We start from the raw sequence: 24,984 nt of genomic DNA, 5'->3' as shown, positions 1-24,984 counted from the left end.
AAAAGCCACGAGATGCCTCTACTGCATATTTCATTTCGTCCCTGATGAATGCTCCTGCATGGATAAGCCCCGTTACAAGTATTTTGGAAGGGCACCGATAACGAGTTTTACGGATTATGAAGGAAGATTGATACCCATGAAGACGATTCTACACCAATATTCCTTTTTTTTAATCTTCTTTGTATCTATTTCTTGAAGTGTATTTAATCCAGAATCAATTTTTCTGGTCTTGACTCTCATCCGGAGAGCATCACTTGAAAGTATGTCAATTCATATCCAGGGAAAATAACTCGTAAATATTCAGAAAGGCTTTCTCTTCGTTCAGGCCTTTGTTAATTTCTGTCCTTTAGGGAAATCAATCATTGAGTTCTCTCTCTTCGATTCCATCTTCCCTTTTCCAGAACAGTCCTCAATGGTTATGTCCTTTAGGTAATTAGACTCCAAAGCATTCGGCAGGCTGGCAATCAAGGCCGTCGATAGAGGACCTTACTTATCTAGAACTGTCCTATCTCCATATTAAAGCCTCGTTCATCAGAGGAACTATTATCTACCAACAGCTATCGGATCTTCGGATTCTTCTAAAAACGCTAGGGAATCTCTATTTGGCACGGCAATTAGCGTTCTCTTTATTTCAAAAATCCGAAAAACATCAGCGAAAAAAAAAAACTTAGTGATGGAGTAATAACAGCAGGTACAGTTATAAACAGGACTGGTCATACTCAGTCGAACCACGTAATCAATGAGGAGTCACCACACCACAGCCCCCAAACAGATTCATTTGCTCGAATACCCCGTATTGGTGCTCTATTGGTTCACTTCCTCCGTTCTCCCACCATCTCCTGCCGTTATATATAGGATCATTAGATAGCCTGTACGGTAAGCCAGTAGTGGGTTCGTCTGGTAGTCGTGAACCCGGGCACAGAGTCCCCGAAGACTTCTTTTCTGCAAATGTTGATGCAGAAATACCATCGTCACGGTATAATGTAGCTGCATATCCGGAGACTATATATGGTTCAGCCTCACTAGTGTCACATTCTATATTCTCATAGTGGTCTGCATCAGACATATCAAGATCACCGGCAACGGGTCGAGGGTCGCACTGGTCTTGATGGCTGTCAAGGAAGTCATCCCTCAACTCGAGCGACTTGTTTCCATAGTCTGCACGTCCCAGAGTTGGGGACAGTTTGACTCCAGGACTTTCAACTGCAGTTTGCGAAGCACCTTGCGGAAATTCCTCCCACCTTCGCATCGCTTGGGACTGGTGGACCCTCGCCTCCCTTTCATCGGCAACCCTTAGCTCGTTTGTGGACAAGAAAGTACGTCCATTGTGAAATACTTACCGTTCGCTGTCTCCAGATGTATCAGACTGGAGTGGTTGACTGCCGGTCTGACGATAATGCTGTGGTATACTGTGCGCAGCGGATGATGGAAATCGCGCCAAGTTATATGCTTTACCATCCCCAAAACGCTGGATTGAATTCTTGCCCTCGTACTCGGCAATCTTCTGTCTAGAAAAAAGAACAGCCAAATTGTCTTGCATTTTCACCCACGCCTCAGACGCCGACAAGCCGCACTATCATGTTTGGAGAGATCAGTTCACTCTCTATTCGCAACTGTAATTATATCTGGAACGGTCAAAGAAATAATGAATGGAAAATGGAGAAATAAATAAAGACATGGTGGGGGAAAAAAAGAAAGAAAGAAAGAAAACAAAGAACAAAGAACACTTATGATTCCTTTGTCCTTATGAAAGCCAAGCTTGCCAAACGCCCGGCGATATGCGGGCTCGAGAAAGCATAGAAAGAGTGATAAGGAACGACAATGGAACAAAGGAGGGACTACCTGATGACAGCATGGATCACCTGCCGAGGTGACTAGCGTGTCTATAACATGACTATCATATCCACAAGATGGACAGTGGTGTATTACAGACGAGGGCATGGTGTTGCTGTTTCAAATATCAGGGCACCGAATTGCGTTGGGATGTACAGAGAACTCAACAAGACTGTATATGCAACTCGATTATTTGAATGATGTGGTAATATTTTCGATCATGCGTGAGAAAATGCGGCAAATATACTCCGAGAAAAAAAAAAGGAGGCGAGCAGAAACGTTGGATTAACGGAGTGAAAAGAGGTAACAACTGCTTAAGAATTACTTTTGAATCTTTTAAATTGTTCGAAGAATTGAAAGAATCCTTTCCCTGAAAAGCTTCAAGACAGTGTCCCCTATCGACAGACAGATGTATGCCATTGCAAAAACAGATATAGAGATGTAAGAAGCTTTGTGTTTAGGTATACATTATTATATATAGCACGGAGAAGTTAGCTGCCCGATGCCGGCACGGATTGGGCCGCTGGGCACTGAGGGTACTAGGTGACGTGGAAAACAAGATAACACCCTCCAGAAGACGATCAATTTTAAATTATTGGTAGTTTAACACCGAGTGTCTCCAAACCTTCTCTGGTACCTAATCCACAGTTCTCAGCGGGTCGGGAGCTGCTTTAATGAATTTGAATAAGAACTCGACACAAGCGCGGACGATGACTTAGAAAACTTATATCCCATGCTGACCAAAAGATTCCCTCTTCATAGCACCTGTACCAAGCCATCTCAAATCTTTGGTACCACAACCATAAGAGGGGGTGACGGTGACGACAAATACTACCAACCTAGGAAGGAAATATGTGTACTGTACATATATACATACATACAAGGTCCCACTATGGCACGCAAAAGAAGTTAATCTACTTCGTCTACAGAGTATATATGTACTCGTGTAAAGAAAATTATTATCTTTTTTTTGAGAGACAAGCATTGACGAAATGGTGTAATCATACCACATCCATGAGATCTGCCCACTCATTAAGGGATTTATAAACTAGAAAAAGGGACTATAGAGTGATGAGAAATCATATATCAATAAGGGATATACTTTAATGAGACAAATATTAATAACAGATATAGCAAAGTTATAGCAAAGAATAGGTATGAAGCCCATGTGGAAAGGGGATAATAAAACTATATTCTATGTAAACCTCGGCCAAAGTCACTGGTATAGATAGAACAGGAATTCTCTCTTCAAAACCAGTCAAACAACATCAACTGGACACGCTAGGAAGTTTCACTGCCAGATGAATACAATGAAAATGAAACATCCAAGGCACAATGACATTCTTTCTTTACATTTTTCTGTACAAACCTGGAAAGAAAATTCAGGTTATTATTACCAGTTACATTGCATGGTGGGAGCGGTTTGCCCTTTTTGGGCGCGGCCCAGGCCGCCCAGATAATCGGCACGATAACACGTGACGAGACCCAGGCAGAACCCTGTGACGCGATGCTCCCAATAGCTCCAGAGCTCATCATCGCAGAACAAGCAGCTTCTAGGGCTGCCCATTCAAGCTCTCCTTGCCTCTCCCTTCCCATCCTATCATCTCCAGAGTAAAGATACAATTCCAAGAAACCGTTTATTTGTGTTCCTTATCTTGTCTCAACTCCCACAGTTGACAGGGTATTACCTGACGGAACGTAACACGACCTAATCACCATGGTTTGTCGGCCTTGCTAAATGTCCTCGAGAACTTGGAAAAGCTAATCTTTTGACGGTCCAGACGTCTATAGGCACAGGATATGATCTCTCGAACTCGATTTTCTCTCCTGATGGCAGGAATTTTCAAGTATGGTACCGTCCACTCCGAGAGCGCCTACGAGTACTGGACTGAGATGATATTTTACCGGACTGCAGGTAGAATACGCCGCTAAAGCGGTCGAGAATGGAGGAACAGCTATTGGTATCAGATGCAAGGATGGAGTAGTTCTTGCTGTCGAGAAACTTGTCACAAGCAAGCTTCTGAAACCGGGCGCAAATAAGAGAATAGCAACTGTTGATCGACACATTGGCATTGTAAGGAATATCTAAACGGCTCCCGGACCCTACCCACAGAGTCTCATTTTGTCTTTGTAAATTCTGCTAACATTTCTTATTTACCCGACGAAGGTCTCCGCTGGACTTGTTCCAGACGGGCGACATTTCGTTTCAAGAGCCAGGGATGAGGCCTCCTCATGGAGAAGGACATACAAGGGTCCAATCCCCACTTCTGCTCTCGCCAATCGTCTTGGTGGCTATGTTCAGGCTTATACTCTGTATTCGAGCGTGCGTCCTTTTGGTGTGACATCAATTGTTGGAGGCTGGGATCCGGAATCTGAGTTGTCCGTGGACGGTCAAGTCGGGACAGGTCCAAGTTCGGGTGCTGGAGGCAAAGTCGATGGGGTCAAAGCCGGTGGACCGGGTCTATACATGATTGAGCCAAGCGGTCTCTACTGGGTATGATTGCAAACTCTAGAGTGAAAAGCATGCTGACAATATTCCCAGGGCTATTATGGTGCTGCTACTGGAAAGGGGAGACAGGCGGCAAAAGCTGAACTTGAGAAGCTTGACTTGAGCTCTGGCAACTTGAGTCTGCTCGACGCTGTTAAAGAAGCAGCCAGAATAATCTATGTTGCGCATGAGGACAGTAAAGATAAGGACTTTGAGTTGGAGATGACATGGATCAGTTCGCTCGACGGTCCAACCAAAGGAAGGCACGAAGAGGTCCCGAAAGATCTTCTCGAAGAGGCTGAAAGAGCAGCGAAAAAAGCATTGGAGGGAGAAGACGAAGAGGAAGAGGAAAGTCAGAAGTCCGATGACGGCGAACGGATGGAAGAGTAATAAGATCGTGTACTGCACTGTCCGATGCCTAAATTGACCAGAGCTCTATTTCGGGGCAATTTCTTTTGTGGCTTTCAGGTACACATGTGACATGCAGGTCCATTGGAGTGGATGCTACTTGTTGTCCAGATGGGACGATAAGGTAGCTTCCGCTGGTCCCCAAGTGTATCGTTTTGGCAGCGCCTTACCAGACGCCTCACCTATTCCTACGTAGACTTTGAATAGATGGGGAAAAAAGGAGTTTCACAGGATTTTTCCTTCTGACCAACCCTTCCGCTTCACGGCCAGTTCCACTGCGGCATGTCCCCAGTCCTCGCCGTGGTTGTGCTTTCCACCCTCTCCCAATCCAGCCCTTTCCAAACCCTGAGTCTCGTTCAACAGAGTAAGAACTCCAAAAATGACAGGAACCCCAGCGTCGAGCTGGACACGCATCAAACCATGAGTGACAGCGTCAGCTATATACTCGAAGTGCATTGTCTCTCCCTTGATCAAGACACCGATCGCTATGATAGCATCAAAAGGAGCCTTGGATTTGGAAGACGCCGAGGTAGCGGATTTGGTTAAATCCGTGGTTGACGACGAAAGAAGGTCGGTTGCACTGATGTCCCCGGTCGAAGAACTTGCAGCAGCCTGAACATGGGAAGCGGCGTAGATCCTTAAAAAAAAAAGCGAAATGATTAATAAGAGTCGGACTGTTAAAGCTATCGACCTGAAGGACAGCTCCACACAATGTACTAACCGTTGTACCGCAAAGGGCAGCTCGTAACTCCCTGGAACGCTTTGGATGGTGATATTCTCTTCTGCTACTCCGGCCGAGAGGAGACTCTTCTTCGCCCCAGCAACAAGGGCATCAACGATAGTTGCGTTCCATCTCGCATGAACTATGGCAATTCGAAGACCAGAGCCTAAAAAGGTATAATCAGAACTGGCAGCGACGTGAACAGGGAATTATGCTCTTACCATCGTAAACCTGCGGGGCTCCAGGACCTTTCAGAGATGTCATCTTGCAGCTGTGAGCTTCGTTCCTAGTAATTCGTATTAATGAATGTTGGCGGCGTTCAATTTTGAATCATTTGCAAGACATATCAATTTAACAAGAGAAACGCAGACTTTGTATGTTGGGAAAAAGAATGGCAAACATCTCGACTAAAGAACAGCGGGGTAGCCGCATTCAGTAACATTGGCTTTGCTCCACACCCGAATTAAGGTGACACGCTACGCGGTTCCGGGCCGATTCTACGTGGTGATATATATATTACGACAAAGTCTAGCACATCATTTGTATTAATTTAATGTTGCGAACATCAAGCATCATTGGGTTTTGGAAAACGGAGAGTATTCGAATCTCAGAAAAGCCATACAACCCAGCCCGTGAAGGGGAAGAAAAAGAAAAACCACAAAAGAATCATTCACATAGACTCCATCCTGTATTTCCATCTTCAACATTCACCATTGACACGACCCCAAATCTACTCCACCGTCACCGACTTCGCGAGGTTACGGGGAAAGTCCACGTTCAAGCCTTCTTCAACAGCAAGCCAATAGGCAATCAGCTGCAATGGGATGACGTTTAGAAGACCTTGCAAACAATCGACCGTCTTCGGTACCTCGATTTTCTCCGTCTGCGAGGCCGGGAACTCTTCGTCATCTTTGTTGCAGATCACGATAGGACGACCACCACGGGCAATGACTAGTGAAGTTGTTAGATCTACGGGAACAAATACTGTATTCCTCTGAATGATGATTTCTCACCTTGCTGATAGGCATTCAAAGACTTTGTAAAGATATTGTCACGGGTAAGGATCATAATAATCGGAAGGTTTTCGTCGACCAGGGCCAGAACGCCATGTTTAAGCTCGCCCGACATGACCGCCTCGCAGTGGAGGTAGGAAATCTCTTTAATCTTGAGTGCGCCTGTGGGGGAAAAAAGAGACCTATGTTAATGGAGTGACAATTAACATTGAGAGTATGGTAAGGCAAACCTTCGAGTGCGGTTGAATATTGACTGCCTCTGCCCAGGAGAAGCAAGCTCTTCTGGTTCTTGAAGAATTTCTTGCACATTTCCTTAATTGGCTCACTGAGTTTCAAAATTTCTCTGAATTGGTCAGAAATCTTTGACAGTCCCTCCATGATTTCTTCTCTCCTCTTCTGTTTCGACACGCGATCCTCGCTCAGAGAGAGCGCAAACATCACCATAGCAACGAATTGAGATGTATATGCCTTGGTGGAAGCGACACCAATCTCCGGACCAGCATTGATATGCACACCGCAATGGGTGAGAAGAGAGATCGAAGAACCCACAACATTGACGATACCAACAGTCAGAGCGCCACGTTCCAGGCAATACCGGAGCGCCATGAGAGAATCTGCCGTCTCTCCAGACTGAGATACAAAGACGCAAGTGTCATCACGGAACACAGGTGCCTGCCGGTCCAAGAAATCGGAGGCCAATTCAACCGAGATGGGAATCTCGGTCAGCTCCTCAAAGATACCACGAACAGCCATACAAGAGTGGTAGCTGGTTCCACAGGCGATAAAGATGATCCTTCTGCAGCGACGAATGGTAGAGATGTACTGCCGAAGGCCACCAAGTGTAACTTTCTTGTTTTCGACATCCAGACGGCCTCTCATGGTGTTGACCACGGATTCAGGCTGCTCGAAGATCTCCTTTTGCATGAAGTGGTCAAATTTGCCCTTCATGATCTCCTGCAACTCCAGTTCGATTGTCTGGATGGCTCGAACATTGGAAGTGCCATCATCTTTGGTCAAGCGGTGAATATTAAGCTGACCATCATGAATGTGAGCAATGTCATCGTCTTCTAGGTAAAGGACCTTCTTCGTGTGTTCCACGATCGCAGATGGATCAGACGAAAGGAAAAATTCGGCCGGCTGAGGGACGCCATCATCGGAGAGGAAGGCCCGAGATTGAGAGCGATGCAACAACGATTTGTCTGGCGGCGCGAGGAGACTGGTGGCAGATTTCTTGATAGCCACATTCTGAGAAGCTTGCTCGGCGGGGAGAGCCCCTTCCTCTGAAAACTCGACGTCCACAAAGTCCACCTTCATTTTCTTCGCGGTGCGCACACCTATGACCAATGGAGAACCCTTGCGGGCAGCGATGACTTCATGTGGATAGTGCACCGACTTCATCAGAAGACCAAAGGCACCCTCGAGTTCTTTCACCACGGCTTTCGCCAAAACAGTGAAATCAATGTCCGGATGCTGATCATAGAGGTACTTGGCCAGTTTCGCAATACACTCCGTATCTGTCTCAGTCTCGAAACGGAATCCTTTACTCTCAAGGAGTGCTTTCAATTCCTTGTAGTTGGTGATAATACCGTTGTGAACCACGGAAAACTCCCATTTGGGATCAGACCTGCGACGTTTATTCAGAATGTGAACAACAACCAAGCAAATCAGTAAACGCTGGCGAACTTCTTACCTGTGAGGGTGGCAGTTCAGTCGAGAAGGGGGCCCATGAGTGGCCCAGCGGGTGTGGGCAATACCAGCATGAGAGTCGAAGGTCTTGGTCAAATCAATATTGGAATCGTCGATCAACTCCTTCAGTTTGGCAACCTTGCCAACCTCCTTGAAGGCGAAGACCTCATTCTTCTTGTCACCGTCAATGGCAAGCCCGGCCGAGTCATAACCACGATATTCGAGCCGCAAGAGACCTGCGATGCACCGCGGTGAGGGGAGTGACCATGGTAGACAGAGGAAGAAACCAACCATTCACGAGAGTGTCTAGGATGTATTTCCGATCCCTTTCGATGAGATAGTTGATGTAGCCAAAAATGCCACTGGGAGCAGTTAGCACCACTAGAGGAATCGACGCGAGCCGACGTGGCAGCGTACCACATTGTTGATCAGACTGGATGCAAATTCACTGTTGAGACGAGACTTGGAAGCCAGCAGCCGCAAAGAGACCTGGACAGAAAACAGGTAACTTGCGGGGAAATCGAAATCGGGATTTGGAAGGGACAAGCTAGTTGGGATTCAACAGACGCAGACGATGTCCCCGGGAAGAGAGAGAATTGAGCAGCACAACTTTTCGGAAGTCGCCGCGAGTCAAGAACCAAACAAGTAGGCCGGGCTGGAGATGGAAGAAGAAACGAGCGCTGATGAAGTGAGTGTAGAGGGAACGAGGGAGGACTGAGGGGAGAGCAGCGAGCTGTTATGTTTTATGTAGCGAGATTTGACCCACAAGGACAGGGAAGCTGCAAGTGGGCTGGGCGGTCTGGGCCAAATGGCGGTCTCGCGCGCCTCCAGGGATCTCCACGACGTGGGCTGGTGTGGGCTCTGCCACCTGCAGTAGTTGCTGCTAATCAGCGGCTGCCGTCCCCTACTTTAGGTACCGTTTACCTCAGTCACCGACCGCGTCGGCATGTCTCAGTCTACTTGGTACTAGTCAAGGCGTCTAGTTATTTTCCATGTTAATTCTGCCGCAAGTATGATTCCGTACGCACAGTTGGCAGGTTGGATGGAGAGCCGCCGAGGGGACGAGTGTCTCCACTCTTCTCACGCACTTCTGTTTGTGCCACGGAACCTTGGGAACTGTGAGATTCGAGAGCCAGAGATCGTTCCACATTTCCACCTATAAATAGCAGAAAAATTCAATAACCTACTTCATAGTCAAACATGGTCAACTAGTCTATCAGTCGACTGTGTATAATCCTGTTGTCCAAGTGGACCTCCCCCCCTTTGATTTGAGTTGCCATGCCGGTATACGAGGCCTCCAGTTTCCATGAGGTCCGGCATTAGACTCTAGATAACCTAGGTAGGTAGTAACTGTTGCTATGTTCGGTGCTGATTGAAAAAAAACTCCTCCGTTAACTCTTTGTGATTTCAGGTGCTGGGTACAGAGCCGAGGCCGAGGCCCCTAGTGGCATGGCCATGCCTCTCACTATCAGAAATTCAGAATACTATTTACTGCCCGCTACTCGGAACTCCTGAGGTGGGGATAACATTGTAGGAGGCGGTTGTCATGATGCCTGTTTGTGGCGGTGCTGTTGCTATTTTTGCACAGCTATGAGGGTCTGTTTTACCTAACTCGCGGATCACTACTGGGCATGACTGGAACAGTGGAAAGAGTTTGCCCCGTACTCCGTACCTAAGAAATGCTCCTTAACCTACTTAGGTTCTAGTACTAATACCAACGTGCCCGTGCATTCCACTAGACGTGGTGTGGACTAGTAGGCCCGTGGCAGCTTTTGCTCACCATGACTTGGGCCCCTAGGGGTCCGTATTGAGCTTCCTCTTTCCAGTAATTGAAATTTCACAGGTCAAGCGCCTTAAAATTGTAATTCTTGCCGAAATCAAATCTTTCTTTTTTTCTCAGTTGATTCGTCATCCTAGTTGCTGGAATTTTACTCGAGAAAAGAGAAATACAATGTAATATTTGTATGTACTTAGCTCGAGCTGTCCCAGTAACTTAACAGGGTTTCCTTGAGATTATGGATGAATTTTGGTTTCGAACCTCGCCTGCATATTTGCTGCCACTGTGAGGAGTCTGGGAATCTGCAATGGATGCGTCAATAACTTTCTAGCCACAGATGTCTAGTCATCATAGTTACCGTCGTCACTAGATATCAAACATATTCTCTTATCTTCCCTATACTTAAGAAAGCATCTGATAGACCATCAAGATGAACACTTGAGGTGATGAAAGCTGCCGAAGGTTGAGAATTTGTGTTTTAGTGCTCACCATCTTTTCTTGTGTGACTCTATGCTTCTGGTTCGAGATCCAGAAATCATCATTGCGACATTTGCCATATTTCAGTGATCTTGTCTGGGGATACATGTTTAACTAATATTCAGAGAGTCCTTCAACATGGCAATTTCATATATTAAAGCTCACCTTGCTAGTCCTCTCCATTGCAGTCTTTGTTAACTACGCAACAAAGACATTTGATTATCAGTACCCATAGCCTGTCTGAACAATTAATAGGACAATAGCATGTAACATACGCATGCTGCTTAATTAATTGGAGAAAAAAAAGTTTGTCATAGGAAATTATATAGTAGTATGTTATAGGTTCATGGCATAATTGATTTGTCCAGTCAATTTGCAATATTACTTTGTGATTAAGAAACAGAAGCATAGTACCAAGTCAATGACATGGATGTTCTATTATTAATAAAAAAACCCTTAAACTCGAAGGGCAATAGTTCTTGCTTTATTTGTTCAGGTAAGTGCATATATAGGAACTATCATAGCAGGTGTTACAATGACACCTAAAATAGGTTATATGCAGTACATAGATTGCCTGGGTTCATTGGTCTGACTTACCTAGTGATAAGGTCTTGTCATAACATATACTGCTCTAAAGACAGTTTGGTCAACATAGATTGCATAGGGAATATGTACCAAGCTGCACAAATGGACACTACAGATAACAACTATAGCACTCAAACTGCTCCAATGGTTTTAGCAAACCACCAGAGCTACCTGCAGGCAGTAGGCATAGTGGTAGTACTAATCAGAATGTAAATAAGTGTAGGGCAGTGTATTTTGTACTTGTACCAGAGTGTATATTATTTATAGATTTATATAGGATCATGATTATGGCTCAACTAAAAATATGATAGGGAAATGTATTTCTGACTAGATGAATAGCAGCCTCATAGGCTTGATGGTGTCAGAGTATGAAGAGGCTCAACTGGCAGGCTAGTGACATAACTACGTAATGAGAAGAACAAGAAGGTGGTATTTTGTTTTATATGCCAGAACTTCCAATATTTGATAGATTGCTATTGCCATTGTTGTCACCAGCAGTTGCAGGCTTCATAGCCAGATTGCAAACACCCTAAATGCCAACAAATAGAACAGCCTAAAATCACATTGGCATGAAGCAGCTATATAGTTAGTGGCAGCCACACATTCTTTCTATACCTGATTGCAATTAACAGGGTCATCCGCACATGCATCTCAGAATATTCACAACAAACGTATATCAACATATTGTACATGGAAAGATGTATTTCTTTGACCAGAATGAAAAGCACAATAACTAGAATTCAATAGTTTCTGTGAGGATAGAAACAAGTTAACATGGTTAAATTCATGTTTACTGAAATGATGACTTTCTAGACGTTACGATAGTATCAGTAAATATTTTTGTTTTTGTTTTTGTTTTTTATTTTTTTACTAAGTTGTAGCCGATTACCTAGCACGCTATGAACCTTGGGTCCTTGGCACGGATTATTAATAGTTAATATTGGTAGTTTTGCGCCAGAGTTGGAACCTGACATACCATATCCAAGTGTTCGAACACACACAGTATCCAGAACGGCTGGTCCTCTGACCTAAAGATCCCAACACTGCTACAATACCACACAGAGAGTATCATTAAGAGAGGGAAAATGTCGGGTATCACAAGGGATCCAGCTAACGGGGATCTAGCGCAGGTGAGATCCCGAAACGTGTTGCTATTGCTGCCTTGGTGTGTTGCGGTGCATCAAATAGAGCACCTTGCCTTTTATGAAAAGGAATTATTAATATAGTAAAGCAGGCGTTCCAAGATCTAGCTAAGTACGACCATAACCAGAACTACAACTACAGGTTTTTGACTTGATAGCAGTGGCGAGAAAACGGCACTGGCTCTGGAGAATCATCTCACCAGCCTGGAACTGAAGATTGACGAGCTCTTAGCTGCGATGCAACGAGAGGAAAACGAGAAGCCTGAGCTTTCTCGAACAGGCTGTGATGGGCAAAATGGTGAAACCACAAAACTTGTTGAACTGAGCAGTCAGGAGTTCGGCGAGCCGTCGAACACTGCGTCAAAGTGAAAATACCCATCAGAGCCTCTTTCCACCACGCCTACTTCTGTTATAATAGCGTCGATAAGCGCTGCTGGGGTGACATCAAAGGCGGGGTTCCACACATCAATTCCCGGAGCTGCGATGCGTATCGTCTCCATTCTCAAGGGACCTGTCACATCTTCTTCCAAGGGGCCCTTAATATTCGTTACTTCTGAAGCTGGTCGTTCTTCAATGACAATATCTTCTCCAGATTTTGTTTCCCGGTCGATCGTTGTGCGCGGCGCGGCAACTAGAAATTTCACACCATGGTGCTTTGCAAGGACTGCTAAGCCATATGTCCCAATCTTGTTTGCAGTGTCGCCATTGGCTGCCACTCGATCCGCTCCAACAACGATTGCAAATATCTCACTGTTTTTACTTGCAAGAAGCGCCGCTGCCATCGAATCCGTGATAAGCGTCGATGGGATATTATCATGTACTAATTCAAATGCTGTAAGTCGAGCGCCTTGGTTGTATGGTCTTGTTTCCGTGCAGTATGCACGACCCAGGTAATGGCTGGAATGGAGAGAACGAATGACGCCCAACGCAGTTCCATAGCCAGAAGTAGCGAGCGAGCTGGTATTATAATTGATTAGACCAAAAAGAAGTTCAGTCCGAACTTGTATCGACTACTTACCCAGTATTGCAGTGGGTTAGGACATTGACTGTTTTCCTCCCTTGTAGAAGCGCTTTTTCAACAATCCACTTAGCCCCATAAGCTCCAATATTTCGATTGTCGTTTAGGTCATTCGTTAACATTTGTTCTGCTTCCTTGAGAAAAGCAATCGCCAGGCTGTGACCTGTAGAGTCCTTCTCCTTTGCATGCACCGCTATCAGACGCTCGAATTTGCGAGCGGCATCCCCCAAATTCACAGCAGTTGGTCTGCTTGTCACAAGATATCGTAGCTTTTCCGTAATAAAAGTGCGGACCTCGTCAGCGACTGGCGACAGCTTACCCTCTGTGAGGAGAGTACGCAGCTCAACAGCAAGAGAGAGTATAGCTACAATTGCGATTGCTGGTGCGCCACGGACACGCATTTCCCTGATTGCTTGCCAACCTTCTTGCACAGTCCTGATTGGCACATACTTCACCAAATGTGGAAGCTGCAGTTGATCTAGAACCGAGAGACTGGTGCCATCGTACTTGATCGCTTGAAGGGCCATTTGCTTTTTTTTTGACGCAGAAATGCCGTATTTTTTTGATAAGCACGTTTAAATGAAAAGACTTCAATAGCTCTAGAGTTCAGGAAAACTGCGGAACCCTATGCTAATGCTGGTTGGGCTCTGATACAACCTGAATGGCAGAGTTGGAAATGTCTTCTCATCTTTACTGCCAGCGTCAAATCTTTCCAGGTGGGGAACGTGGGGTACATTATTTCAACTACCAGGTACTCCGTACCTTAGGTAAGGAGGTAGGTAAGGTAAATTAAGCCAAACACAGATTAGTGAAGATGCGGCAAATTGGCCAAGGCGCTACCCTTAGGTACCTAAGGTACCTACAGGTAGGTACCTGTACGGAGTAGTTTAAGCGGTATGTCGCTCCTCCATCTCCTGCGACGCTTACTACAAGTTAGCTATATCGCCCAATTCGAAACAATGACAGGAAAGGAGAGTTGAAAAAAAAATGAAAGGAGTATTGCTCAATTTATCTGTGCCCCTGAAATCACCTTAGTTCATAGAGGGTGCAAACCAAGATTAAGCACTTTTCCGGGGAACAATCAGTACAAGAGCAAACATAATACAGATGAAATGATGATAGAGCTGCCTTGTAAAATCCGTCCCTTTATGACTGGTTTCTGCGAGCGTTCCCTCAAAAGGCGATTACCAAGGAAGTGAAATCTCGGCTAGGGACGATAGTGATATTTCTTTTCCCGGATGTTTTGCACGCATATTTCGATGCACAAGAAAGCATCGTGTTTCAGATGGAGGGTGTAGTGTTTCGTGGTATGAATAATAATAGGATATACATTGCGCTTATTTGTTCAATGAGAAAGCCACATTGGCATAAAACCACACAGGCTGGCTTTTCAATCCATTCATACCCTAGGAAGAATAGTTGTACCACATCCCATTGCGTCTTGCTATAGCAAGATTTTTTTTAACAATATAGGCGTGTCAAGGAATTCACCTGCATAAGCTGAATTTGATGAGATCCTACACTCTAGAACACACGAGGGAGCAGGTAATAATGCTAGCTCGCTGAGATGTACAGAACTAATTAACAGTCAGTCATTATTGGACATGTGGGCGGTAGGAAGGGGCGATTTCACTTACCATTATTTCCACGTACAAAAGCGTCCCCATAGTTCCGCCTCAATCGTCCGTTGACATATTCTTCAGTCTTCTCCAAAGCAATATTCATATAACCATCAACTGATTGCAGTTCACCTAAGGCAAAGTCTGAGCGTTGGCCTGCAAATTTGGTACTCGAATACTACCAACCTTTGTAGACGACACCAGAATTGAGTTTCACAGTCACAGGCGCGCCGATAATTTCACTCAGGAAGGCAGAGGGATCTTTGCCCTCAGATGACGCACCGTTCTCCATCAGAGGTTTGACAAGATTATAGCGTCGGTTCGATATGCTTATCGGGAACAGGAATGGCTTTTCCACGACAGCTCACCCTGTCAAGCAAGTATGTCAGGTGAAAGGTACAGAAATAACTTGTCTAGCTGCTCCATACCTTAGTGTAGTCTGTCAATAGGTTAAAGTTTAGCTTCTATCTCTTGAAAGCGTTTGGTTATTGCAGTGGCATTGGGATGGTCCGTGCGTGGTCCTTGCGCTTGCACATACAAACCTGAGGTCCTACTCCGTATTAGGTACGTACGGAGTATGTACTCGTCCTCTCTTGGCTACCGCAACCTGCCAGTAGACCCATCGCTAATCAGGTAACGTGTGATTTGAACCTGGCTTACTAATATTCTTAGAGTACCGTACCTATTTCTCTTACTAGGTAGGAGGATGGAGCATGTAAGGGGTATGTTTTGTTAAGTTGTACCGTGCAGAGCACCACACCAAGGACAGCATCCGCTAAACATCTTGGATCTCAACACAGACTAGCCGAGTCCTACATCATCTCTTTGACTAAACACAAAAGACAAATTTGCATCTGCTATTGAGCAACCTATCTGCAGGGGTAATTTAGGACGTTGAAGACGCTTCTCTGCGTATGCCTGCTGATGACGTCCGGGATGTTGAAGATAAATAAGCATTGCTGACTTGTTCATCAGACATGAAGATCTATTACACAAGAAATCATGCGATCTTTTTTCAATAGGCCAGCCTGGGCGAGTACGACCGACGACTCTGCTTTCCCTGAGTTTTACCGCCGCTCCCAACAGACCTATAGTGATATCGTGGCAGAGAATCGACAACAACGAAAATCAGTGACGGGTTCTCATCCAGAGAGGCACCATGTGAAAGATGAGAAGGCACTGAAACGTCGTCGCATCTCATCCTCGAGTGTTAATAAAGGGTCAGATTCTGTTCACCTCACTGTTGGTACGGAATCACACTGTTCGACTCTCAGGAACTTTGAGGGAGCGATCCATACTGGAACTGATATTCAGAGATCTGTGGATCTTGAAAATGGTCAAAAAGGTCGTCCCGATGATGTCGCGGAGAGTGCAGTCGATGCGACATCCACGGCTGCGTTTCCAGTGACTGTCGATATTGAGTGCTCAACTCATGAAGGTGTTTCATTCTCACGCACACCTTGCAAAAGAACAATCAACAAAAGTTCAGTGACATCTGAGGAAAGTCCTGTTCCTCCGGAGGCACGCCTACGTTTCGAAGAAAAAGTAGAAGGAAATTTGACCTATCGGTCTGAGATGACCCGTTCTGGGAATATTCAGGAATGCCAGGATTCTTGTCAACTTGAGGATACCCGACACGACACTTATCGAAGCAATTATTGTCCTCAGGAAGACCAAGTTGTTCAGATATTGATTACATCTGACATTGAAAATACCAAGCCATTGATTGTCCAACGACGAATGTCTCAGCGATTAAGAGACGTCCGCCTGGCGTGGTGTAGGCGTCAAGGCTTTGGGGATGAGATGACATCATCTGTGTTTCTCACTTGGAACGGGAAAAGGCTTTTCGATGTCACAACTTGCAAGAGTCTCGGTATTGACAACCTAGCGAACACCAGTAACCTCTGGCCATCAGACAATGACCATTGCGATGAGATCAATGGAATTCGTATACACATGGAGGCTACAACAGACGAGCTTCTGAAATCTCGAAAAAGGAATCTTCTTCATGACTCAGTTCAATATGCTTGTGGTTTTGTCGAGCGTGAAGAGGACAACGCTAAGGATGGGTTCGTCAGGATTATTTTAAAGAGTCCAGGTTTGGAAGATTTAAGGATCAAGGTTAGGCCCCAGACAAAATTTTCAAATGTAATTGCCACTTTTCGAGATAAAAAAAGGATTTCATCAGACAGAAAGGTGCAGTTGTTATTCGATGGGGAGCTTTTGGACCCTGATGCAAGTGTTAAGGATCACGAAATTACAGATCTCGACCTTGTAGATGTGCTAGTTAAATAGAAGGACTTACTTGGTTTGCATATTTATCCGAAGATGTATATATATATATAAGCCTTTCTATTTCTCTCCACGGCACACGGTATACTCTTAGAAATCGATAGTTTACGTATAGATCTGTTGATGGCTGATGGACTTTCAGCCTAAGGCACCAAGTGGGCTTGGCATTATTGGCTCCGTTGACACCTTGCCGTAGAAAAAAAGCCTTTTTCATTTGGTATCGCTAACACTGCAGCATAGGTGGTAGGAGGACGTTATCAAACTAACCTGACATTCGTGATGGGATTGTGCTAAAGTTTATCACTTACTTGTGGAAGGCTCTGTGTACCTTGCGCATGCTGGAATACCATCATGAAAGTAATTACTGTTAATTTTGTGACATGTGCTGTCAAGAGCTGCAAGACATCACAATCCTCATTTCCACTTCATTTTCGTGATGCAGAACTGGAACAACAAGAATTAGACTTTCATCCAGAATTTATTCGAAATATTCTTCCCCGCCTGGATTGGGACAGTTTGCGTATGACAGCAAACGAGGTAATGACCTTGTTATTATCATTATTAACATTCCATACTGGACAGTGACTAAGAGTGTTTTTAACATATAGCTTGGATTTCCCAGCATCCCGGATTTCAAACCCGAAGGCGATGCCCTGAGCGAAGAGATACTGAAGGATCTTCATCGATTACTTCTGGAGACTCAAGTTGTGGAAGGGAAGCTGGTATGTGGAAACTGCGGTCATGAATATCGCATCAAGGAGGGGATTGCAAATTTCCTGCTCCCGAGTCATCTAGGTTCGAAACATTGATAATCTCTCATTTCATTAGAACGGGAGCTGACTGTAGTAGTATAATTTCCCGGCTAGCCTCTGGGCAACGCGAGAGGAGCGATACCCAAATTATCTTGCATCAACTATGGGAAATCTGCAGAGAAAGAAACAAGCAAAGGAAGAAGAAAATAAAATTAGCAAAAATAAAACTGAAATCGATTACATGGGTGGCGTTGCTATCACACAGAAAACAGCGCCTCAAATGGAATATTTGAGTAATATACCTCAGCTCACAATGAAAAAAAAAGAATTCCTCACTTTTTAAGAAAGTAATATACATGTCACCTGTAATCCATCCATCCGTAAACTCCTGCCCGTACATGTGGAAAAGGTGCGAAAAATGGCGCTAGTAAGTCACTTGTTACCAAAAGAAATGTGTGGATAAACTCCGATCCTAGTCAAACGCCCCTCATTAATGCACTTGATCCCATCATCTCAGTGCCAGTGACAGGTTATTCGAATGAAAACAAGGTCATATAGATAATGCACACAGTGTGGGATACTAATTAAGAAAACCTTTACAACCAGCGGAACCACAAAGGCAAGGAATTCTGTCGTCACTGTCCCACTCTCTTTCGAATTTGTAGTCGTACGTTAGTTCTTCATCTGCATGCTTGTTAGCCAGCTTGTCAAAAACGAAGTTGTTTGCGAGCTAGAAGTAACTCACCTCGTTCGATATCTCTCAGAGCATATATAACAATTCGCTTGCTGCCATCCACCTTGATAATCTTGGCGGTGCAATTTGGAGTGCAGCTGTGGTTGATGAATCTCGCAATGCCACCGCGCTTTGTCGCATCAATAACTGTGTTCTCGTCAATTCTAAAGAGATAACTGCTTCCAATTCCGCTCTTCAGATATCTCCTTTCCCTCATGTCTGCAACCTGCTGCCTCACTTTTTCGCCCACGTATTCAATGATCATATCATTTGCAGAAATATTCTCCTCTGCGTATAATCCCCAGTTGTGTATTGCAGATCGAGCGAATCTGACTGGTTTCTTCCGTTTCTTGAGTTGATTAAAGCGCAAAACATCGCTGTCCCCACTCTGTGTGGGAAGCGCCTGTTTCTGTGCATTAATATCAGCGATAAGGCGACGATTATTGACTCTCGTAGATCGAGACGTCGACTTGGAAATCGTCTTGGCATTAGCAATCCTTGCAGCTTCAGCAGCCACCGCTTGAGGATCATTTTTGGCTTTCGCCTCTCTTTCTTCACGAGCTTTCTGGACCTTGATCCGGTGAGGAAGATATTTAGATTTCTCGGACTCAAGGATTTTCTTCCTCCCTTCTGTACGGGCTGAACCCGTTGGATTCGGAACATAATAGCCGTGAATCCTTGTCTCAGCGCGAACTGGACCCTTCTCCCCAGGTCGATTAAGTGCTTTGATCTCTCTTTGCTTCCAGGCCCATGCTGTCAAGTTTCCAACTCTCGACATTGGTTGTTCTGCCAATACATCTCTAAGGAAATGCAAATCCTCATCGTCTTTAATCAGATTCTGCCATCCATCCAGATCCAAGATCACGCTCTCATCATCATCCACCGTCGAACGAGGTTCATCATGTGAGACTTCCCAGTTGACCTCTGGTTTAATCTCATCTCGTCTCAACACGTCGGTCTCTTGGAAAGTTTCGTCTTGGGCATAGATCACCTCGTTGTCGTGTATAGATGTATCAACCTCCAGTTCTTTAACATCCATGACTTGTCCATCCTCAAACACTTGCTTGCTGGATTCCTTCCCTGACTTAGATTTCTTTAGTCGTGTTCCTATATCAGTTTCTGCGTCAAGAATCTCTACATCATCGAGATTCGAATTAGGAAGCGTTCCGGGCCCTTCGCTCCTTCGTTCGATGCCGAACAGTTCGTCGTCTTCTTTCTGTCGTTTGCGTGCTTCAATTTCCCTGCTAAGTCTCTTCCTCTTACGGGAAGAAAGCGACGCATCCTGCTTGAGATTTTCAATGACTGATGCATCCTGGGAGACACCACTGTCCCCAAAATCTATGCCACCAGAAACAACATCTTCGGCGGTGCTGTTGGCAACTGAAGATGTATGAATTGGGCCTTGTCCGTACTCATCATCGTTCTCCGACTCTGACGAAACAAGGCTCATTCGACTAGGAGGTCTACTTTCTTGTTCGTCCGTAAACCTCGTGAAAGGGGTCCGTATATCCTCATCCGAATCCCCATCCTCGTGTAGCTGCTGTAGGCGATGATATAGTGGCCGAACCTCCCGCCTGCGCAGAGGACGCTTACGCCTTTCATCCAGAAAAGCGATATTGGCGCGACCGACACCGTGAGCCTTCCGAATTCGTGGAAGCGCGAGGATGTTCAAATGAGAAGAACCAAAGGGCTGGCGACCGTCCCCTGGCAGCTCACTTGGAGAGTCCCGCGTTCCAGTAAGAGACTCGTCTGTTGAATCAATTTGAAACGGATGGCGTCTGCTTCCCTCGGGATCACGAATTCCCAGATTTCGCCTTTTGGTGGCATGCCGATCTGGATCTAAATAATCATATAGAGCCGGCGCAGCGATACGCGACTTGACATCTTCCAACAGCTTGTCCTTGAGCTCGCGTACAACGATACTCAATACTTCCTTTGAAGGGTCTAAATCGTTTGCCCGTTGTTTCTTTTCCTCTTCAATATCTAGCTCTTCCTCCTTTCTTAGTCTCTCTTTCTCCGCCTTTTCTCGTTGCTCTGCCCTAACTCGTTCGGGGCTTGGGCTGCGTACGTAGTTGGGATTCCCATAAGGATAACTCTCCATATTCATGATGTACGTGAATAATGGAGTCATGTGGCACATCTTATAGCACCGTTGCGCTTCCTCCTCGCCACGCTTAGAGTTCTCGAATATGATGTAGTATCCTGTTTTGTCGCAGCGAACAGCCTTCCAATCGAACTGTTTGAGTCGTCTCTGCAGGTGAGGTACAGTTGTGCTGAGAACCGGGACGTAACAATGCGCAATGAATATGTATGGCTCCCGCTTGATTTGGTCCAAAATAGGAGTCTCCTCGACGAGAGACGGTACAGCGGGTCTCAGTGCAGCCCTTGGTCCCTCTGGGGGGTTGAATGCTGAACGGACGGATGACCGCCCAGAGGGACCCTTTGGTGCTGTTGGCGGAGGTTCATTCTTCTTCAATTGAAGCTCGCGCTTATCGGCATCAACAGACGAAATATCATTGTTTGCAGTTTTCCGCCAAGACTCAATCGCTCGGTCAACCATACGTTGGGATACAAGACCATCGCGATCTAATTCGACCCGAATCCGGCGAGTGCCAATGCGCTGCTCCTTCTTGCATTCGTAGTACGCGCGCCTCGCGGCACTTGTTGCTGACACTGGACCGCCATTTCTGAAGGCCGGGGCATCTTGGAACTTTATAGAACAGATTCCAAGCAATCTTCCAGTGATAGGATCAGTTCTGTTGTTTATTTCTGCGATTTCTCCAAAACTCGAGAAAAATGCGCTGATTGGAGCGATTGGAGTTAATGGATCGAAACCAGTGACCACAATCTGCGTCGGCGGGCCGGGCCCAACGGATGTCGCGGCATCATACGGCCAATGTCGCAATGTATAGGGAGACGGTCGATATTTTGTTTTCTGTTTGCTAGCAGCTCCTCGAGTGTAGTTGACAATTGTACGCCGCGGATCAAGGGGCGGTGGCTCATCATCAGTGACGATAATATCAACATATTGAGCCTTCCTTTTTCTCTCTTTCGTTGGGGGTTTCTTGTCAAGATCGGGGTCATAAATCAATTTACAACCCTTAACATTATTTCCAGAGGGACGCGTCTGTGACTGAGGAGTGGGCGGGGTATGCTGGGGTGTAATAGCCACTCTGCTATCTCTTTTGCTGTCTTTTCGGTCTGCTTCTTCTAGTTCTCCTTCAGAATAGTGCAATCTTGACCGCAGCGGACTCGTGACCTTGCAAGGAGGAGATGGCTCGGTATTCGTTAGAGGCGTAAGTGCATATGAAAGCATCCCATTTCCATTCAGGTTCCCGGCCTGAAGGTTAGAACTGCAAGCAGAGGAGCGTGTACTTGCTGTACTCGCGGATCCAACACCATTGGCATCGCTAAACGATATGGAGGGATCGTCTTGCGGCACTGTTGTACTTCCGTCTTCTGTATTTTCTCCATTTGTTGATCCCCGAGTCACCCCGCAATTTTCAGTATTGGAAGGGCCAGTGGACAGTTCAAGGGTCGATTCAGCTTCAGTTTTGGACTTAATTCTCTGTCGCTCTTGTGTAGCTTTGGACCGTCTTTGCTGGAGAACAGATGGAGCTGTTGGGAAGAAATCTGCAAAGCCCGCTGAAGATCGCGACATGATTGAAGACGGCTACAAGCCTGAAATTATTCGGAGCTGGCCAGCGAGCACCATCCTTAACAGTCGCTTGCCGATAAACCAGTACCGTCCAATAGCTGGAGATTTATAAAGCTTGAAACGCGAATTAACACGAGAATTAAAGAAAAATGTGTTCGTTGTTTGGCGGGTGGAGATCAAGTACGACAGGGTATAAAGGAGGAAGCGCGAGTTCAGACAGCGGCTGAAAATCGGAAGGTGGAACACGAAATATAATACGCCAATATAGATTGCAAGGAGTGAGCAACAACAAGACAAGGCAGATGTAAAAAAAGAGAACAAAAACACTTGCTGATAAATCTAGACTACTAATAGATAGGCAAGTAACAATTACCTAAGTATAGACTACCTGAGTGGTGGCAGTACCTATGTATGTACATACATACGTACATACATACACTATGTCCTGTACTGTACCAGCTGTAACTGTACTGGTATGCTGAGCAGCCAACCAGTCTGGTTGGCTAGTGTGCTACCTAAGGTACAGGATGCAAGATCCGCACACTAGGGAGTTTTACTTGTAGCCCCACTAGTTGCAACCTGAAACTTACCTAGGTATTTGATTTTCTTGTAAAATCAAAAAGGGTTTAGTGCACTCTTGTATCAAATACATCAAGTTTACTATGATAGACCTGATAACTACGGAGTACTGCATTATGAGCTTATAATAATGGTTACTTATAAGACATCTTAATAAGGAGAAAGAGGAGTGTCAGGACGGAAAGCACAGCACCTGCAGGTTAGCAGTTGGATTAAATGCAGATGCTAAAGGTCTCATATCTATTAGGCACTAGTTAGGCTGTAATTGTAATATATCATTACTAATCCTTTTAGGGGCTAATTTTTAAAAGTTAGTAATTAGCTACCTATCTTATTTGTAGTATATATTAAGGCTTTATACTTTATTTATACTATATTTGTGACAGTCCACAGCTAGATGTCTTGGATATGTGTTTCTAGGAAGGTTTTATATAGGTAATATAGAAGGCAGTAAGGGGAGTAGGGAATTTGTGACTGGCTGTAACAGCTTCCATATGCAAGCCTCCTATTGAGGGTTGTATACAAGATGTTACAATTAGGGGAGGAAAGGAAGGAGCCTTTAGCTATAGGTTTAGGGAGGTTAATATAATTATATAACGTAATCTATAACCTAGTCGGACAAATGGCCTAGTCGGACACTTCCCCACCATCATACAGCTTCACAGTCAAATTTCACCACAACTATATAGAGAAATCATCTAATTACATTAAGAACTATTTCTTGTACGCTGGGAGCATGTACGGGCAGTATGCCCAACTGTTCCACATATACTGCACTGACGTGCAGCACGTTTTTGTGGTCTTTCCTCAGTAACCTCAACCACCCTACTCTCCTCTTCATTAGCTCTTCGTACACGATCTATCCCTTCTTCAATAGTTAAAGCATCTTCCTGTCCTATATATGTACGGCGCCTCTCTTGCTTTCTCTTTTGCTTCTCATTTGCAGCCTTCAGTGCCCTGTTTTCTGCTGCCAGAATGGCAGCACTGTGCATGGCCATACAACATCCCTTGATCAACTGATTCAGAGCTCGATTGGTCGGACTGGATGGACCCTGCATGCACTGCTGCATATATCCCTTGACCTTCTCAGCCTGGAGCTCCACTTGGCGTATATTATGTGGTGTGGCCGTGACCCAAGAGGATTGGGAACTATGAGAGGTTCCTGGGGGGGTTGGTGTACACATCTGGGTGTTGAGACGTGAAAGAACCTGCTCTGGATCATATGGAACTAATCCAGTAGCTCTGAACCCACTCTGGATGTTTCTTTCACTCAGGGCTGCTGTACGAATTGAAGAATATATGGTTAAGAACTCATCCTTGTCAATGTGGTTGATGCCAAGCACCATACTCTTCTGAACATGTTGTCCATATGCTTGCTTCAAGGGGGAGAAACAGCTGACATCCAGTGGCTGCAAGAGATGGGAGGAGTGTGGTGGCATGTAGAGAGGGATGATAGAGTTCTCTGTGCAGAACTGTCAAATTCAGGGCCACTATGGCTGCCATGTCCATCAAGAATCAAGAGTCGATATCGGCCGATTGTACGAGACTGGGTGTGCTTGTTGAAGACTTCTTTGAGCCAGAATAACCCTAGTTCCTTGTTGGTCCACCCATTCTCACTGGTCCCAATTGCCCCCCCATATGGCAATCCCTCAGTTTGATACCAGGAAGGCTGATGGTTCTTGCCCTTGAGGATGAACATTGGTGGCAAGAACCAACCACTAGCATTGACTCCCTCAATCACAGTGACCCATTCTCGGTTCCCAGGCTGTATCAGATTTGGACGGAGGTTCTTTTCAGAGCCAGTAACCACCCTGGTTGTTGCAATAATCCCCATCAGAAAGCCCACCTCATCAAAGTTGTATGTATCCTCAGGTAGGATGCCATATTTCTCTATTGTGTCCCGTACGAGCTTAAACCATTCTCGAATAATCTTGGGATCTTCACATAGGGCTCGCCTGTAGTCGTACTTGCGTGAAAATTTGGATTCAAGCTCATTGCGTCTCATGAAACCATTTACCCAGCATTTGCCAACTGTAGGTGGAGTAGTGGATTCATCGCGTTTGGCAAGAAGGACATTTGCCATTTCTCGTACGGTTGCAACTCGGGGGGGCTTTCCTCGCTCATCCATGGATAGTATCCACTGGGTAAGAGTTATTTCTTCAGTAACAGACAGTTTTCGATTCCTTTCCTGCGCATGCTCTCG

At 45.4% G+C, this 24,984-nt stretch overlaps 9 protein-coding genes across 9 annotated transcripts; 2 read left to right on the top strand and 7 right to left on the bottom strand.

Moving 5' to 3' along the window:
- Window positions 1-736: 736 nt before the first annotated feature.
- T310_4293 (uncharacterized protein) lies at window positions 737-1,540 on the bottom strand (the record flags this gene model as incomplete). The annotated part of the gene is made up of 2 exons (XM_013472844.1): window positions 737-1,292; window positions 1,341-1,540. The coding sequence occupies 2 exons, from the start codon at window positions 1,538-1,540 to the stop codon at window positions 737-739; spliced, it is 756 nt and encodes a 251-aa protein (XP_013328298.1).
- Window positions 1,541-3,550: 2,010 nt separating this feature from the next.
- Window positions 3,551-4,711, top strand: T310_4292 (Proteasome endopeptidase complex; the record flags this gene model as incomplete). The annotated part of the gene is made up of 4 exons (XM_013472843.1): window positions 3,551-3,553; window positions 3,749-3,907; window positions 4,001-4,327; window positions 4,376-4,711. 4 exons carry the CDS (start codon window positions 3,551-3,553, stop codon window positions 4,709-4,711), a joined length of 825 nt encoding a protein of 274 aa, XP_013328297.1.
- Window positions 4,712-4,954: 243 nt separating this feature from the next.
- On the bottom strand, window positions 4,955-5,714 carry T310_4291 (Riboflavin synthase; the record flags this gene model as incomplete). Its single annotated transcript, XM_013472842.1, has 3 exons — window positions 4,955-5,366; window positions 5,451-5,616; window positions 5,672-5,714. The coding sequence occupies 3 exons, from the start codon at window positions 5,712-5,714 to the stop codon at window positions 4,955-4,957; spliced, it is 621 nt and encodes a 206-aa protein (XP_013328296.1).
- A 466-nt stretch (window positions 5,715-6,180) lies between these two features.
- On the bottom strand, window positions 6,181-8,571 carry T310_4290 (Riboflavin synthase; the record flags this gene model as incomplete). The annotated part of the gene is made up of 5 exons (XM_013472841.1): window positions 6,181-6,401; window positions 6,464-6,625; window positions 6,694-8,087; window positions 8,154-8,385; window positions 8,415-8,571. 5 exons carry the CDS (start codon window positions 8,569-8,571, stop codon window positions 6,181-6,183), a joined length of 2,166 nt encoding a protein of 721 aa, XP_013328295.1.
- A 3,888-nt stretch (window positions 8,572-12,459) lies between these two features.
- On the bottom strand, window positions 12,460-13,675 carry T310_4289 (S-methyl-5-thioribose-1-phosphate isomerase; the record flags this gene model as incomplete). The annotated part of the gene is made up of 2 exons (XM_013472840.1): window positions 12,460-13,087; window positions 13,149-13,675. 2 exons carry the CDS (start codon window positions 13,673-13,675, stop codon window positions 12,460-12,462), a joined length of 1,155 nt encoding a protein of 384 aa, XP_013328294.1.
- Window positions 13,676-14,702: 1,027 nt separating this feature from the next.
- On the bottom strand, window positions 14,703-15,390 carry T310_4288 (U6 snRNA-associated Sm-like protein LSm6; the record flags this gene model as incomplete). Its single annotated transcript, XM_013472839.1, has 5 exons — window positions 14,703-14,725; window positions 14,786-14,923; window positions 14,954-15,116; window positions 15,196-15,231; window positions 15,340-15,390. 5 exons carry the CDS (start codon window positions 15,388-15,390, stop codon window positions 14,703-14,705), a joined length of 411 nt encoding a protein of 136 aa, XP_013328293.1.
- Window positions 15,391-15,769: 379 nt separating this feature from the next.
- Window positions 15,770-17,062, top strand: T310_4287 (uncharacterized protein; the record flags this gene model as incomplete). The annotated part of the gene is made up of 1 exon (XM_013472838.1): window positions 15,770-17,062. One exon carries the CDS (start codon window positions 15,770-15,772, stop codon window positions 17,060-17,062), a length of 1,293 nt encoding a protein of 430 aa, XP_013328292.1.
- A 1,329-nt stretch (window positions 17,063-18,391) lies between these two features.
- Window positions 18,392-22,896, bottom strand: T310_4286 (Histone-lysine N-methyltransferase; the record flags this gene model as incomplete). Its single annotated transcript, XM_013472837.1, has 5 exons — window positions 18,392-18,495; window positions 18,557-22,189; window positions 22,576-22,607; window positions 22,640-22,672; window positions 22,793-22,896. 5 exons carry the CDS (start codon window positions 22,894-22,896, stop codon window positions 18,392-18,394), a joined length of 3,906 nt encoding a protein of 1,301 aa, XP_013328291.1.
- A 534-nt stretch (window positions 22,897-23,430) lies between these two features.
- Window positions 23,431-24,921, bottom strand: T310_4285 (uncharacterized protein; the record flags this gene model as incomplete). The annotated part of the gene is made up of 3 exons (XM_013472836.1): window positions 23,431-23,462; window positions 23,563-24,243; window positions 24,399-24,921. Coding segments are annotated over 3 exons (1,236 nt in total), but the record flags the coding sequence as incomplete, so codon positions are not given.
- Between the last annotated feature and the right edge of the window lie 63 nt (window positions 24,922-24,984).

This window comes from Rasamsonia emersonii (assembly GCF_000968595.1).
Source record: "Rasamsonia emersonii CBS 393.64 chromosome Unknown ctg1118621760103, whole genome shotgun sequence".
NCBI lineage: Eukaryota > Fungi > Ascomycota > Eurotiomycetes > Eurotiales > Trichocomaceae > Rasamsonia > Rasamsonia emersonii.
Note: the sequence above shows the minus strand (reverse complement) of the source record. Positions and strands in the feature narration are given on the sequence as shown.